The 17,475-nt window shown below is 44.5% G+C and overlaps 1 protein-coding gene across 1 annotated transcript; it reads left to right on the top strand.

The window, feature by feature from the left end:
- Positions 1-2,708: 2,708 nt before the first annotated feature.
- On the top strand, positions 2,709-15,976 carry FADS6 (fatty acid desaturase 6). The gene is made up of 6 exons (XM_056863036.1): positions 2,709-3,240; positions 7,669-7,835; positions 11,953-12,133; positions 13,494-13,681; positions 14,996-15,175; positions 15,817-15,976. The coding sequence occupies exons 1-6, from the start codon at positions 2,751-2,753 to the stop codon at positions 15,964-15,966; spliced, it is 1,356 nt and encodes a 451-aa protein (XP_056719014.1). The 5' UTR covers positions 2,709-2,750; the 3' UTR covers positions 15,967-15,976.
- The last annotated feature ends 1,499 nt before the right edge of the window (positions 15,977-17,475 follow it).

Genomic DNA, 17,475 nt, shown 5'->3' on the forward strand with positions numbered 1-17,475 from the left:
CTAGCAATTTGTTATGGCAAATGGGGATATATTTATACCCAGGAGAGGAGTTGGAGCCATAGCCTTACTGCGCCTGGCAATATTTGGAAATGGCTTGTCATTGCCAGTGGACAAAATGTTTGATTGCTCTAGATTGGATTAGGAGTAGGAAGGAGAATAGAACAGGAGATGAGTTAGATCAGAAACAATACCGAGGTACTCTTGTCTAAGTACCCCTGGACATTGGCTATAGAGTTGGAGATGAAGGCGAGGTCTGGGAACCTATATGCCTGGGTGAGTCAGAGGGCTTGGCTAGCAACTTGATGATATTATTTGTGCCCATCCAGATTCTCTGAATGGAGTTTTATTCCTGAGGAGATCTAGCAAGGTGTGTCTTATGTGCTGCAGAAAGAACTAAAGAAATGCTGACAAGGTTTGTCTTTTGTCCCTTAGTCTCCAAGGAACACCAGATGTTCTCCCAAGGGAAAACAAGTAAAAAAGCCAAAACTTGCCCAGTCGGCTTCTGTCTCTCTCTCTGTGTGTGTGTGTGTGTTAAGTGCCGTCAAGTCGCTTCAAACCCGTGGCGACCCTTCCGTAGCATGGTGCAAACAAGATGGATGCTAAGAGACCCCTTTTGTCTCTGGCTATACAGCAGTGTTCCATCCTTGCACACTAGCTCCAGTCCTGCACACCTTGTATGGCATACCAGGGTAGCCTAGGTGTTGGGATAGGCAAGTCTCAGCATCCAGTCATGACAGAGTTAACTGCTTCTGTGTTAGTATGTAGCCAATAGGGCATGGAGTAAAGCCGTTGATCCCCAAAAGAGGAGTTTTAACTGACATTGGGCTATATATCTAGGTTCAGTTGTTGTAGTTGATTTAGCTTTTCCATAGTGTAGGACTTATATCTAGGATGCTAGTTAAGGAATAAATCTTCACGTTTAAGCTAACATTAGCATCTGTTATTATTGACTCTGCTAAATGTAAGTTCGATCCCGACGGAAGTCGGTTGCAGGTAGCCGGCTCAAGGTTGACTCAGTCTTCCCTTCTTCCGAGGTCGGTGAAATGAGTACCCAGCTTGCTGGGGGTAAAGGGAAGATGACTGGGGAAGGCACTGGCAAACCACCCCACAAACAAAGTCTGCCTTGGAAATGTCGGGATGTGAGGAATGGGTCAGGAATGACCCGGTGCTTGCACAGGGGACCTTTACCTTTACCTTTTAAATGTAATGTATACTATCCAACACTAGGGCTGTCAGCATACCACAACACATGTTCCTAGAAGAGAAGATGTGAGTTCATGGAGAATGACACCAGGCATTTGACACTGTGTCTCTTGAACTGGCAGACCCCAGCTTCTCTCACCATCTGACTGGGTCACACTGGAAGACGCTGGATGCTTCCGCCCACTCCTGCCTCTTGCTTCCCAAACCAGTTTGGATAGTTTCACTGTGTATCTATTATATGCTGTTCTCTCACAGAATGGAAACGATATCTTTTTGTTGTTGTTGTTGTCGGGGAATTTTTTTTTGAAATTTTTTTATTGGATTTTTAGGGTATAAGATAAAACAGGGGAAAGGAGGGGAAGGAAAGATAAAATAAACATATATTTCTGTGACAAACCACCACATCTGATACTTGACGCATTAATGATATCTGTGACCTAAATTCCAAGCTTGTGTTTTCCTCTTGAGAAAGAGCACCCAAATGCTATAATGAGAATAGCACAGGATGGTCTGTTGCACCAGCCGGGAGTAGCCATCCAGCCGCACGCCGGAGTTGCTCCTGCTCTGCATGGTCGGGGCCGGATTCTACAGCCGGCTCCTGCTACCTCCGCCGGCAGGGATAAAATGAGGACACACTGGCTAAGAACTCCCCCCCACCCGCACATTCTGGCCCTGCCACCTTTAACCCCTCCATTGTCACCACTTCCGCCCCCAGCCCTCTTGTAGTACAGAGGGAATACGTTTCTCCATGGCCCGGGTGGGAAAGGGTTAACACAGTTTCTTGGGCTCTCCTAGCAGCTCCACAGCTAACGACTCTTCTGCAAGGGGGGAAAAAGGTTCCTTTTCTCGGCAAAACAAACTCACATCCGCCTTGAATAGAGGCTATTCCTGATTTACAAATCTCCCTTTATCTGATAACCAGGTATATACAGGAGAAATATAGGGGCAGAATGTAAAAATACTGTTTAACATAAGGGGCCAGGCATGTTTGTGGAGCTGTAGAGAGAGGAGTCTGTCACTGTTTTGCTTTAACTCTGTGATGGCCCTTTAAGACCTGGGTTTCCCTTCAGGTTCCTGCGCTTTTTCTCTGGGTCTTTTCCCAATTGCTTTCAGCAGAGCTCAGTGCTCCTTTTTACATCACTGCTGCCCTTCCCATGTCCTTCGGCTGTGGTGAGAGCAGTAGCACAAGTCCTGCCTGCACAGGCTGTTCTTAATGATAGGGAGAACCAAGGGCAAGAGCCACGGCTGCACCAGGATGGAGATGCAGGCAGACAGGGAAAGGAGGACGCAGGCAAAGGAGAGGGCGGTAACAGGGCAGAGTCTAGGGATGGGATCAGAGCCAGCTTCTCAGAGCTAGAGCTAAGCAATATGAGCTTGTAGCCCAGTGAGCATTTCTGACTGCAGAATTTGGTGCTTCTGCCAAAGGCCACCAACATTTACTCTGCTGTTTTTGCCCTCCCAGGGACAGCCTGGTTTGTTATTTGATCCTGCAGAAAGAAGCATTAGGGCATCAGTTTCCTCTGCAGTGTCCTGAGCTCAGCAAGGAGATGAAGCCAAGGCAGGAGGAGATGCTGAAGAACCAGGAATGGCATCTAGAAAGAAGGGAACAGAAGCAGTCTGGGGGGGAAGGTTCACCCTCAGGGGAAAACAGTTTCCTGGAAGGAGGTGAAATATTAGGACGAGGGGACACGCTAAGCCAAGAAACTGCTGAGGCCACAATACAGCTGCAAAATGGTTTCAAAAGAGAAGGTCCTCCTGAGGATGAGGCTCTGAAAGAACATGGCCGGAGGCCCTCCCCAGATTACTCAGGCCCAGACAATGATGGAAGTCCGAGTTCCCCAGGAGAAGAGATGGTCATATTAAAAAGAACAGTGAAGGAGGAGGAGATGTTGCCAGCTGGAGAAAGGAGGCGTGAGGATGCCCTGATGGGGGAACTCTCCGAGATGGTGCAGAAGGTGGTGAAGAAAAGCAGCTGGTGGGAGAAGCATGGCATTGATGACGCAATTATTACTCTGAACTTTCTCATCCTCCCAGGAGGTAAGCAGAATGCCTAGGATGATTTGGTACACTGTTAAGTGTGACTTCTATCTGGTTTTCCCATTCTGTATTAACAGGGAAATTTGCAGCTAATGGGGAAACAGGGGAGCCAGCTCCAGGGTGGGAAATTCCTCAACATTTGGCGGTGGAGCCTTGAGAGGGTCAGGTTTGGGGAGGAAAATTACCTCAGCACGGTAAATTGCTATAGGGCCCACCCTCCAAAGCAGCCATTTTCTCCAAGGGAACGGATCTCTGTCATCTGGAGATCACTTGTAATTATGGGTGATCTCCAGCCTCCACCTGGAGGCTGGCAACTCTTTGGGGAAATGTGTTGCTAGGTCTTCTGGTTTATTGATCTTGAACACTATGTGGGATTATATATTTGATTGCTAGATACTAAGCCAACAAGGGGATGGCTATTACATCTTGCCTTTCATTGCCCTGATTAGTGAGAGATAACGCTAGATGGACCCTTAGACTGACCTTGGCATGGCGAACTTTCTTTTTCCTTCCAAGCTCCCATGACCCACAGGTCTTGAGCAGTTAATAGTGAGTCTTTAAAAAAATCTATTTCTTTAAGGAAAATATGGTTGAGAGATACTTGGCCACTGCCAATGTTATACACACATGAAGTTGCCTTATACTGAATCAGACCCTTGTCCATCAAAGTCAGTATTGTCTACTCAGACCAGCAGTGGCTCTCCAGGGTCTCAGGCAGATCACCTACTTGCCTAGTCCCTTTTACTGGAGATGCCGGGGATTGAACCTGGGACCTTCTGCAAGCCAAGCAGATGCTCTACCACTGAGCCACGGCCCCTCCCCTATACTTGGATCTCTATCCACCAGCAAAAAGGGGACTATTTTATCATCAGTTACGGTGGCAGGTAATTTCATTAAAACAGGAGTGATCCATTGATCACCGCATGGAAACTTTACTAAGCAACAATAGTCATGGACAAACATTATCACAATGGTTTTAGAAACCGCATTGCCGTTAAAGGAATGCTGTATTTTGTTGGAGCATCTAGATCCTCTTTATTTATTTATTTATTATACAAAATTTCGACCCTGCCCTTCTGCCCTCAGTTAGGTGAGTTTTAGGTAAGATAGGGATGGTCAACTCCTGTATCTTAGGGAGCCAGTCTGTTTTTCAGGCAGTAGTCTGGTATGTTGTGCTGTAAAATCTGATCCTCTCAGGGATGGTCAGGCTTTATATTTTTTACCATAAAGTCAGTGCTATCCTGCAGTAAATTAACTTCATGTGCCAGGGCAGTAAGAGGTCACCATGGGGCAGTGGGACACTGAGGAATTAAAGTGCTGCCCCAAAATTTCCCTCAAGAGGCAGACTGTCACTGTGGTCCATGCCTTCCATGCATATGCATGAAACAGCAACACAATTTAATGTATATATAATTAATTGGGTGTCTCATTGCTTACATACAAAACCAAGGTGTGATATGGAAGCACAAAATATCTCTCACAACTTTTGGAAAACAATTTTATTTTCTTCATGAATGAAATGGCGGCCTACATTTTTTTTTTTATCATTCTTTGATTAAAAATTTGATTGGGCTTCCTATAAATCCTTGCTCAGCTGTGAAGTTCATTGGGTGACCTTAGGCTGCAATAAAAACTATGTAAACTGTCAAGACACCCGTCTATAGAAACAGAGATGTTAACTTGTTATTGTACAATAGGGTTGCATTAAATCCTTTGAGATGTGGGGCAAGAGAACTGGTTCTTCATGTGTGATGAGTCAGGCAGCTCAACCATATCAGAGGTGCAGAGCTACATACACAAACAAATACCTACCTGTTGAAATGATATCACGCCCATTGTTATGCCATGTACTACACACAGCATCAATATTTTGCTGATTCCCAAGATATGCAATAATTGCACACCATAGCATATTGCATCCAGGAAGTTAGGATTTATCTGGTTGCAAACATTGCCTTATAGAAGGCTTGCCGACAGCTTGGAGAAAAGCCCATTAACAGAGGTTTAATGAGGTGTAATTTACCAGTTGATGTTATTAACCTCCATGCCACAAGGAGTTTCAGCTGCCCTTTTCCATACATTAGACTTCTATTAAAGGTACAGGACATCTTTTCTCCAGGCTACCAATAGACTATGAGTCTTTGCTCATCTTATTTATGGATTGCTCCTGCTATACTAGACTTATCCAATCCCACATGTTATGTTTGGTGCATGTACTAACAGCCTGTGATGCAAACAATTTGGGAGCCTCATGCCTCTGCATCATAATGCAACTGTATCATGGCCAGGCTGGGTTTGTTTGTTTCAAGTGATAAGCACTGAAGGAAGGAGATGGCTATTGTTATGATCTTATCCCTAATCCCATTTCGGAGTTTTGACAGATCAGGTCAAAAACACTGCATTTCACTTCCTAAAAATTGGGGCCCAAAATCGGTAAAAACTTGTCCTGTACATATAGAAAGAATTTTACCAGAAATAATCACAGCTGGAAGCGGGATGTTGAGTGGGGTGGTATACTACAGGAATAAATTTGCAGTTTTGTCTGCCATGCATTCAAATACTGATAGAGTTCTAAGGTCCTCAATCCATATTTATTGGAGGTGGGCTTTTATCTTTCCAGTGTTGTAATACAAGTCTTTTAGCTGTAGTAAAGGTACAGAGATTCCATTTTCGTTGACCATCGGTTAGCCTCCAAGAGACAGGCAGGTAGTTTAAAAGTACATAAGCATCCTCAAAAATAAATGAACATTCTAATAAAAAATTGATATGACTAATAACTTCTTCTCGGAAAAACCAAATGATTGGATACGCCCAAAGTATATGTTTAAGGGGCGCGTCCTGTGAATTACAAAACCAACAGTTAGACACTTTATTCAGTCCTTTGTTAAGAGTGACTGAAGTGTCCCGCATATCTTGGACATAATTCTTTGGTGAATGTGGCAACTTAAGATCCATGGAGAGACCAGGTATAAACTTTAAGACCATATCCCATTGCTTTGGCAAAACAAGAGCGATCTAGCTCCTTATTTCATTCACTCCTGAGACTCTGCATATCATATTTATTAACCAACATCAAATATTTACAGATAAATATTGTAGGTTTTGTTTTCTTCCTCAATTCAATTAAAGTTTCCAGGAGCAAAGAGGACTCTGCATACAGTGCAACCCTAAGGAGAGTTACTCCAGCCTAAGCCCATTCATTTCAGTGGGCTTCGACTAGAGTAACTCTGCATAGGACTGTGCTATTACAGTGCAATCCTAAACAGAGTTACTCTTACACTGGAGCTGAGACTGGAGTAACTCTCTTTATGATTACACTGTTAATGCTGCAGGGTCATATTTAGATACTAACAGATGTTTCAATTGTAAATATTGCTATTCAACAGAAGTTGACAAGTCATATCTAGACCTCAGCTGAGAAAATGATGTGGTTGCTTCTTGTCTGTTCCCCCTATTCCTTATAACATTTAGTTGAATACAAAACATGGCTTATTTATTTATTTATTTATAAGAATTTTAAGCTGCCTTTCTGACTCATTGTCCCCAAAATGGTGAAAACTAAAATGTTACAATAAGATTAAAAACACATATATTGAACCTGGGACCTTCTGCATGCCAAGCAGATGCTCTGCAACTGAGCAACAGCCACTCCCCTGGGGAGGAAGTTCCATAATTTTCATGCCACAACTGAGAAGGCCCTTTCCTGGGTTGCCACCAACCAAGTCTCAGACAGCAGAAGCATCTGAAGCAGGGCCTCCGAAGATGACCATAGTGGTTTAGTAGGTTCATATGGGGTTTTCTGTTTTTTTCATCATTCTCTTTGTTGCTCCTCTCCTGCCACTGACAGCTAATAACGTGAGGCAGGAGTAGAGTAATTCACAGCATGGGGTCAACACATCAAGTGTTGTGTTCACACCAGAAGCCACAAGGAAGAGATCCTAAATGGCAACAACTCTGCGTATCTTCTCATATTGTCTGCTAAATCCTTTAAGACTTTCAGTCACGGCATTAGATCCCAAAGAGCAGGTACAATCTAGCTCCACAGTGTTGTTATTCTGTTTGAGTTCAGTCTTTCTTCTAGCTTTGAACTAAACTCAAATAAATCAGAGGGCCTTATTAGTAGAACAAATAGGGTCGCCAGCTCCGGTTTGGGAAATACATGGAGAGTTTTTGGGCGGAGCCTGAGGAGAGCGGGTTTTGGGGAGGGGAGGGACTTCAATGCCATAGAGCAATTGCCAAAGCTGCCATTATCTCTAGGTGAACGGATCTCTATCGGCTGGAGCTGTAATAGCAGGAGATCTCCAGCTGCTACCTGGAGGTTAACAACTCTAAGAACAAAATAGAAAATTATAGTTCTTTGTCTGCTGTGTACTATTCTTGGTTGTGTAGAAAAAGATAAAGTCCTAAAATTTTCCTCTCCTTTCCCAGGGTTCTTGCTTCTGCGTTCAGACAGTATTTTTTCTTTCCTGTTGGGCATTGTAGTCCTGGGAATGGCACATTACACAATAACCGTGAAGGGGAGCCACCTGGCCAGCCACAGTTCTTTGGTGGAGTCCAAGTCGTGGGGGAAAGTATTGGCCGTATTCTTCTTAGAGGTGCGTTTTCAGAAACCCATACTTGTGACACAGAAAGCAGGTGAGACCAAGTGTTGTTACACACAGGATCTAACAGGCTTGTGTAAAAAAGAAATTTTACAAACCCTACCCTCCACGATGGATTGACTCAATAAAGGAAGCCACAGCCTTCAATTTGCAAGATCTGAGCAAGGCTGTCAAAGATAGGACATTTTGGAGGACTTTCATTCATAGGGTCGCCATGAGTCGGAAGCGACTTGACAGCACTTAACACACACACACACACCCCCTCTGCGATGGCATGGAAGACAGTTTGTTGCTTGGAAATCCACTGCCCCAAGTTTCCAAATTGTCATACAGCCCATCCCAAAAATCCTGACAGGGTTTTTTTTTGCAACGGGACTGTAGTAAAGGATGACACTAGGATGCATCGTAATGCATAAGACCTACCATCTGCAGTTCATATAAACACGATGCAATCATAATACAGAGACCAAATCTTCCTGCCTTCACTAATCTTTTAATCACTATTTTTCTGCCCTTCGATATATGTCTTTTAGTTCTGGTTTTATTTATTTTTATGATGTCTTTTTATAATAATTGTTTTAACTATCGGCTACCTTGGTAGCCCTGATAGGGAAGAAAGATGGGGTATAAATGTTGTACATAAATAAATAAAGCTGGGCCTTGTAAAGTCGGACATCTCTGATTCTTGCAGAGATGAGCAAGCTCCCCAAATTGATTCAGAAATAGTTTTGAAAGTCTTGCTAATCTTCCTGGATATATTAACTAAATCAAAGCTGGTGTTTCAGATGTCTGAAATAGTTTAGGGGTCTGAAATACAAGTGTTGGCAACAAGGCAATAATACTGCCGTCTGTCACAAACTAGGCTCTTCCTGACCACCTTTCATGTTATACTGGAAATGATGGGACTGATTAGAATAGAGATCTTCAATACATTGCTTGGGATTCTCAGGTGTTTTGTGGTGCCCCAACTATTGATTAAGAATATTTCTTCCTTCCTTCCTTCCTTCCTTCCTTCCTTCCTTCCTTCCTTCCTTCCTTCCTTCCTTCCTTCCTTCCTTCCTTCCTTCCTTCCTTCCTTCCTTCCTTCTTACCGCACTTGTATTCCCACCGATGTATTAAGAGTTTGAAAATGTTATAAAAAATACTGTTCGCACTTTGTTTGGCCCCTTTAGCTGTGAAGACGTCTTCCTACCATTTATAAGCCGTGGTATCCAAAAACCCTTTTAAAGCGATGTTTTTTATAACATTTTCAAACTCTTAATACATCGCTGGGAATACCTAGTGCGGTAACAGCCTTTCTTTCTTTCTTTCTTTCTTTCTTTCTTTCTTTCTTTCTTTCTTTCTTTCTTTCTTTCTTTCTTTCTTTCTTTCTTTCTTTCTTTCTTTCTTTCTTTCTTTCTTTTTTTCTTTTTTTCTTTCTTTCTTTCTTTCTCTCTTTCTCTCTTTCTCTCTTTCTCTCTTTCTTTCTCTCTTCCATCCATCCATCCATCCATCCATCCATCCATCCATCCATCCATCCATCCATCCATCCATCCATGTAAGGACCTGCTGCTAGTGCACACAAATAGAGATGAAGGATGCCACACCTCCTTCCTCTTCATGCAGCCTCGCTGAGAGGAGAAGCAGAACAGTAAGGCAGTGCCTCAGTGGCAGGGAGGATTACACACAGGCAGGTTCAGAAGACTTGCTCCTCTACCTATCTGTCACACGAATGGGGTGATAAGTGACTTCTGGCCATGGATTCGTGCTTCTTTTTAGGGTTGCCAGGCCTCTGCCGAAAAGGGGGTGGGGCATGGCAACTTCTGACATCACTTCTGGGCAAAGACCGTCACGTGCTTCTACAGCACAGCAAAAACTAATCCGAGCATTTGGAATCGGTTTCCAGATCTACCAAGTTATGTCTGGATGCCATGTTAAGGTGTTTAATTAGCATCCGACTGCTTTGATTCAGGGCTCATCAGAAAACAGCTGATCTACGCAAACTGGTTTTAAATGTTCATTTGTAGAAGCCTTCACGTCAAACTTGCAGGGCAACTTGGAACAGGTCAAGTGGACGAGGACAGGGTGAGGCTCCTCTTCCTGCTGCCTCTCTACCCTCAGGTTCCAAAAGAATGGAGGCTATGGTTACTTGCATGTAAAGAGTTTTGCCCTTTAAACAATGCAAACTGACAAAACATCTCCCTTGGTTATGTTATAGTGATTTTCAGGTGACAGTTGCCCAAATACTCACATTACCATAGTCCCCTTGGGCTCCGAGGGAGTGTTCTGGCTTAAACAAACGGAGGATTTTCACCGTCTCAGGGCACTGTTCTAAACCTGCCTCATCACTACCGGTCGTCTCATTTATTTAAGTTGAATTTACTCCCAAGTAAGCATGCGTCGGGTCACTGTTGTGGGGGAAGTACTGTGAGGGAGAAAACAAGCAGACTCTAAAAAGAGGTTCACTGTACTGTGAACATTTTTTGATCTTTTAAAAACGGTATATACGGGTGTGGTATATCTGCCAATCGAACGTTGGTGGATGCTGCAACCACTGGCTGGCCATTCCATCACTGCCACCTCTTCCTCCTTCTCCCTCCTCCTGTTGGAAAATGAAATACCTGGCAGCTGATTTCCTGAGATGGGGGAAGATTGTACCGCTTCCATCTCAGGCCCCCAGGCGAGGGGGGCTTTCTTTCCCAGGAGGGTAGCAGTTATGGCAGCACCACGGGAACAAGTGTGCAAACAGCGACAGGAAGCACTTGGCTGGGCGATACTCCCCTTCCCAGCAGAGGCGGCAGTATGGTTGCCAACCTCCAGGTACTAAACAATAACAACGTATGCTGAAGAACGTAAGTTGAGAGAACCAAGCAGCACCAAGCTCAATTGTTAATTATAACAAGACTTTAGAGTTAAACAAAAACACCAAATACTATCATGCAGACATGAACATTGGTCAAATGATGGTAAGCTGTTGCATGCTTGATTAAAATGTAGTAATTAATTTATGAATGGTTATATTAGACTGAATGGTTAACTGTGATCTTTGGGCTATTAAAAATATTTTTAGAGGTTTATTAACCCGACATGAATTGATAAGGAGACAACAACTGATGAAGCAACCGCGAAACGAACACTAAACCCGGAGGTGTCGTTTTGGACTTCTTTGGACTTTTCCTTTGGATTTGCCTTAGTTTGAATTTCTTCATACCTACGTTTAGAACTTGCACCGATACTGTGGAGCAATCCTATGAGACTTATATTTTGAAGGGATTCTTTTAGAAATTGTGTGATGGAACATACCCTGAGACTATTTTTCTGTTGAAAGTTGAAGTAATACATTTATTAGTTATTGTATAATTTCAGTATCTTACTGGAGATTTTGGATTGTAATCTTTATAGCATATATGGTGATTAATATATGTTCATGTCTGCATGATAGTATTTGGTGTTTTTGTTTAACTCTAAAGTCTTGTTATAATTAACAATTGAGCTTGGTGCTGCTTGGTTCTCTCAACCTCCAGGTACTAGCTGGCGGTCTCCTGCTATTACAACTAATCTCCAGCCGATAGAGATTAGTTCCCCCTGGAGAAAATGGCCGCTTTGGCAATCAGACTCTATGGCATTGAAGTCCCCCCTCCCCCAACCCCCCCCCCTCAGGCTCCACCCCAGAAACCTCCCACCACTGGCAAAGAGGGACCTGGCAACTCTAGGCGGCAGCAGAGAGTGACCGGAAAGCAAGCAGGGAAAGAAAGTACTTGGCTGCAAGGTGCTTCCTTCCTTTGCTTGGCCCTTCATTCACTCTCCTGCTGCCTTCTCACCCGCTGGGAAAGAAAAGGGCTCTGCTTTCAAGAGCCTGAGATGGAAGAAGGCATTTCCAGTGATCACAGTGGGGGGAGGGGACACAAGGGTGAGGCTGGCCCAGTGACTGCAGGAGACACCAGTATTAGATTCGTTGATGTGCTACAGCCACGTGTATGCTAAATACTCAAAGAATATTCAGAGAACTGAAAGCTTTTTTTCCAACTGCTGTCTGTGTGCACACTAATATTTTCATTTCTGTGAATCCTGCATCCACATTCTGTATACAGGTCCCGGCAATGTTCTTTTTTCAAAATCTTCTCTGTCCCAGGTTTGTTCGTCATTCACGGCAGAACAGGGGTCCTACAACCATGTGAAGCTGCACCATGGCTACACAAATGTCATTGGTCTCGGGGATTCTAGTACATGGAAGCTTCCTTTCCTGAACCGTTATGTCTACATGTTCATCGCACCCATAGCAATACCTGTTCTCACCCCTTTAGCGGCCATTGGTAGGTTGCTTTCCTCTAACATCGATTATATATTGGTATAACTTTTGCAAACCAGCTAGATCCTAGGTAATGCTAAGGACCTAATTGCAACAGACTGTTATTTACTTAGTTCATTAAGATTATGCTCTATCGTCATAGTTCACTGTGTACACTGTTTCTTGTTCACTGGAAAAATGAAACTGAGAAAGAACCAAAGGTTACCTAATACAGCTATCTGCCCCAAGGCAAGATTAATCCACCCACCAAGCCCTTCTCAGATCCACCTACTCAATTCAGGAAACTCTGCAAAAAGCAAACAGAGGTACACACTAAGCATAGCTCCAGGTCTTTGAAGCAAGCCAGCCAATCCATAACGTTAAAGGAAAGGAAAAGCACCTGGGATTGCTAGCCAGCCCCACCTGTGGGTAAATTTGTTCCTGAACTTAACTATGATGATCTGTCAGGACTTGTACAAAGCAAAACTCAGTAACTGCATCCTACCCAAGGCAGTTCTATTGCAAAATAACTTAATGCTATCCAACGTCTATATCTTCTTCTGATTTCCAAGCAAAACATTTTAATGGCCATTTTGCATTAGGCTTGCACCCACAGCTGTCTTTAGTTTTCAGATGTTCAGATTCACAGCATGAGTCTTTGTTCGGTTTTAAAGTAAATTCTTAATGATTCTATAACTGTAATAAACATTAGGATCTGTATTTTACAGTAGAATAAAAAAAATCAATGAACAAGATAATCTGAAAAACCCTGACATCTGTCATAAAAGAAAATGTAGCCTTATTGGTCAATGAAAAGTATTTCAAAAATTATCCTTGAAGGCAGTGGTCTTCAGTTCCTGGGTAGCCACTCTCAGGTGGGTCACAAAACCCTACAGAGCCACCAGTTTTTGTTGCATTTTGGTACAACCTGAGGCTAGTACAGAGTTGCCAGCTCCGGGATGGGAATTACCTGGAAATTTTGGGGGGTGGAGCCTGAGGAGGGTGAGGTTTGGTGAAGCGAGGGACTTCAATGTCATAGAGTCCAATGGCCAAAGCGGCCATTTCCTCCAGGAGAACTGATCTCTATCACCTGGAGATCAGTTGTAATAGTGGGAGATCTCCATCCACCACCTGGAGGCTGGCAACCCTAGGCTAGTAGTGTCCATGCATAGATTGCAAGGGCGCCAAGCTTCCTGCTTCCCCTTGCACACATTCTGAGAGGAGTGGCAGGAAGGTGAGGCCGCTCAGTAGTGGAGAGGATTCCCCCATGGGTCTGACCCATAGCTTGTCTCTCACATGGTACACCTCATGGTGTTTCTGTCCTCGGCTCTCTTGGCCTGCTGGCATCAACCCTGACCATAACCCTGCCCCTATGGTTTCCATAGGCTTACTTAAAGAAGTTGGATTGAAAACAGCCATCCGGACCCTCTGCTGTATCTTTCTTGGCCTGTACTCCCATTACTGGCTCCTGCTCAATGTCTCGGAGTTCCAGTCGATGTGGTCTGCAATCGGCTGTATGCTGCTCACTCGATCTTTCCTTGCCCATCCTTACATCCATGTTAACATCTTCCAGGTAAGGCTATGTAGGGTTCTTCCTGTTTCCAGCACAAGCTGGAAATGTTGACTGGCTGGTCTTTGTGACAGTCATGAAGCCCACCTCCCTTTCCAATCCCAGCTAGCTGTGAATAGTATGGATTGGCTGCTCCTTTGGGCAACTACAAAGCCACGTCCCAGCCCCACATCCCAGGGCTGTGTTTTAAAGTTGGTTTTAAAGAAGAAACAGATTTTCTTTGAAAAAGCAACAACAAAGGTATTTAACAATCTTTTACGGTAAATGGGTAATCGTGTCAGATGCTTGGAAAGAAATGTTTAAAAACTAAAAGCTTGCTGAAGGTGAAGGGCAGTGCTGCATGGGACGTCTGCTCCCCACAGGGTACTTGGTGACAGGGCCGGCATCGGCATACCCTGAGGTAGAGCAGCTGCCGTAGCCCAGAGCTTCTAGCAGGGCCCACTGCTGCTGACTCCCCACCCATCTATCTGCCTTGCCATCCATTAATGCACCCTTCCCCCTGTCCATATATGAACACACTGTCACCCAAGTTCTTGTCTGCATGTACTGCCAGTGCTGCTGGGGAAGGTTGTGCAAGTGGTGTATGGTGGTGGTGCTTTTGGCAGCCACAGTTGGGATATTCCTAGTTGCGAACTGCCTGACACCACTGTGGAAAGGGACTGTGAGCAGCTTTGAGCACATGCAGTGGCTGATAAGGAGGGTTGCCAGGTCCCTCTTCACCACTAGTGGGAGGTTTTTGGGGCGGAGCCTGAGGAGGGCAGGGTTTAGGGAGGGGAGGGACTTCAATACCATTGAGTCCAATTTCCAAAGTGGCCATTTTCTCCAGGTAAACTGATCTCTATTGGCTGGAGATCAGATGTAATAGCAGGAGATCAATAGCTAGTGCCTGGAGGTTGGCAACCCTACTGATAAGGAGGCTACACAGGCAGGTGTGGGGGGAATGAAAGTGGGTGAGTTGGAAGAATGTAGTAAGTTGGAGGCTGGTGGCTAGCAGAGGAAGGAAGGGGCTCTCTGCACTTTCTGCCCAAGGCCCCATCAAACCTGGAACCAGCCCTGCATGGTGATGTATTAGCCCAAGGTTGATTCTTCAGGCAAACAGTGAATAACTGAAGTATTTCTCCCAAAGGTGCTAACCTGTTCTCTCCTTGGAGAGTGTGATCAGTACCTGCAAAGGATTTGGGCAATGGGCAATCTGATATCCATTTTCTGCTTTCTCCTTGACTGTCCTTCTTCCTATCAGGCATGTTGGCACTATGACTTTCTAAGGAAGATCCAAAACAGCATCTCTGCCGTGGTTTTCCCCTTCTTTTCTTGCAGCACATTGGCCTCCCGATGTTCGCTCCTCATAAGAAGCCAAAACGGATTCACATGATGTCATGTGGCGTTCTGAACTTGCCTCGAAATTTCCTGTTGGACTGGTCCTTTGGCCACTCGCTCATCAGCTGCCACGTGGAGCATCACCTCTTCCCAACACTTTCTGATAACATGTGCCTGAAGGTGCGAGGCTGGTGGCAGTTTTGAAAGGGAAGTGGGAGAGGGGCACTCAGAAAGAAGGGAACCTGCATGAGTAACAAGGATGCACATTTATGGGAAATCAAGAGAATCATATCCCAGGAATGGGAAAGTACTATGCTTTTAGAGCTCGGACTTAGAATCATAGAATTGGAAGGGGCCATACAGGAAGGTGCCATACAGGCCATCTAGTCCAACTCCCTGCTCAATGCAGGATCAGCCTAGAGCATCCCTGACAAGTGTTCGTCCAGCCGCTGCTTCAAGACTGCTTCAAGTGAAGGGAAGCTCACCATCCCAAGGCAGCCAATTCCACTGCTGAACTGCTCTTATTCCACCTTTCTCCCTCAAGATGGATTACATAGTGTAAGTCGGATTGTATGGGACATCCAGTCAACAGTGCAGTAGGGTTTGGACAACAAAAATCTGCCAAGGCACCACTTCTAGATGGCACCTTTTAGCCAAAGTCACTGACATCACCCCCTCTAGTGGCAGGGCTCAAATCCAGTCATCCCAAATGCACCTCATCCTCTTTTGCCAGGCTAGAATGGATCTAGGAGTTGACCAATATGGTAGTAAATATTAGTAATTACATGCCACAATATGCTAATGTTGGTTTTCCTTTTTAGATCAAGCCAGTTGTTTCTCAATATTTAAAAGAAAATAAATTGCCATATAATGAAGATTCATATCTATCCCGCTTGAAGCTGTTCCTGGACAAATATGAAGAACTGATGGTCCATGCACCGCCTATTACCGAACTTGTTGGAATTCAGTGATGGCACCTTTGGCGTGCCAAGCAAGGACAGCCACATTAGTCCCCAGGATCATGGAATTTGGAACCCAATTTAGGCTTTGATCAAGCAATTACGAAGAAAACCAGCACGTCTCCCAGTTGAACAAGTGGAAATATGACTCCAGAAATGGCGCAACGCTAAAAAAAAAACACCCAATTACTCCATGATAGGTCAAAGGGCAGATTAGCAGCTCCAATACTATAGCGTCAGGAGATAAATATTTCAACAGCTAGTGTTTTTTTCGCTGCTGTTTTAACTTTGCACATCAACACATTTGGTGTGTTCCTTCTCCTAGTTTGCAACCATGGAGAGGAAATTATAAGGGCTGTTTCATATGTTATGTTTTTGCCAAGATCATTTCCAAATAGGAAAATACTTGTACGCTGGGGGTGGCGGCAGCAGCTTTTATCTCCTCTCTGCAACAGGATAATAGGCTATGGCTTACCTATTTAAGAAGCCATAAAGGAGCAAGAAAACGGCACTGCTCTCATAGTGTAGGGATATATGCACACAGAAGGTATTTTGTGAGAGGAAAAAGTAATACGTGATCAGGCTCTAACTGAATCCTGTGTGCATGATATAACTCAGTGATTTCTTGACAAATTAAGCTAGATCTCATCAGTAAGCCATGCCGGGGACCACTGTGGATGGATTCTTTGCTGACAAATGCGTTTCAGTCTTTTCCATGTAGAAAATTGTGCCTTTCTGCAAAAGGAACAGATGAAGTCACATAAACCCAGGGACATATATTCTTTATTGATGGTACACCTGCACCGTAAAGGAAGTCTAAAGTAAGGACTGCTGCTTGTGTGGAGCATGTAATGGACCTGTACAGGGGTTGGGACAGAGGAAAATAACTTACTGCTTCTCACACATAGCAGGCTGAATAGCCCTGACTAGCCCAATCTCATCAGAGCATGGAAGCCATGCAGGATCAACCATGGTTAGTACTTGGATGGTAGGCCACCAAGGAAGCCTGGGGATGCTATTCAGAGGCATGCAATGGCAAACCACCGCTGTTCATCTTTTGCCTTGAAAATCCTTTGGTCCTGGGGCTACCATGAGTCGATTGACATAGATGAAGCAGGAAGGGAAGATGACTGGGGGACAGAAGAGTGAGCTATGGGGGGGGAAACATGGCAATGTTGCTCCGTAATCATTAGTGGCCAGCTAATCCTTCTCTGGTGCAAGAACCTTTAATGGAAATTCTGCAACAGGAGGACAGTCTGCCAGGCTATTTGCATAGGTCTGTGATCTTCAGAGCAGTTCTTTCTGTGCCCTGTCTTTCTCAGTGCTTTGTACTCTACCCACCCCTGCACACTCTCTGGTTGCCAACATGCCACTGTTTTTGTCCAATGCGCCATCCTCTGTTATTTGTTATAACCAGGTTCTTGGTACTTTTCAGCTTGAAGCCAGATTAGTTCATGATACGAGTGTCTTTGGAACCGGGAGAATTGTGTGGAGGTGCTTATGAGGCAGGAAAGCGAGAAG

Source organism: Euleptes europaea, chromosome 1, assembly GCF_029931775.1.
Source record: "Euleptes europaea isolate rEulEur1 chromosome 1, rEulEur1.hap1, whole genome shotgun sequence".
Lineage (NCBI taxonomy): Eukaryota > Metazoa > Chordata > Lepidosauria > Squamata > Sphaerodactylidae > Euleptes > Euleptes europaea.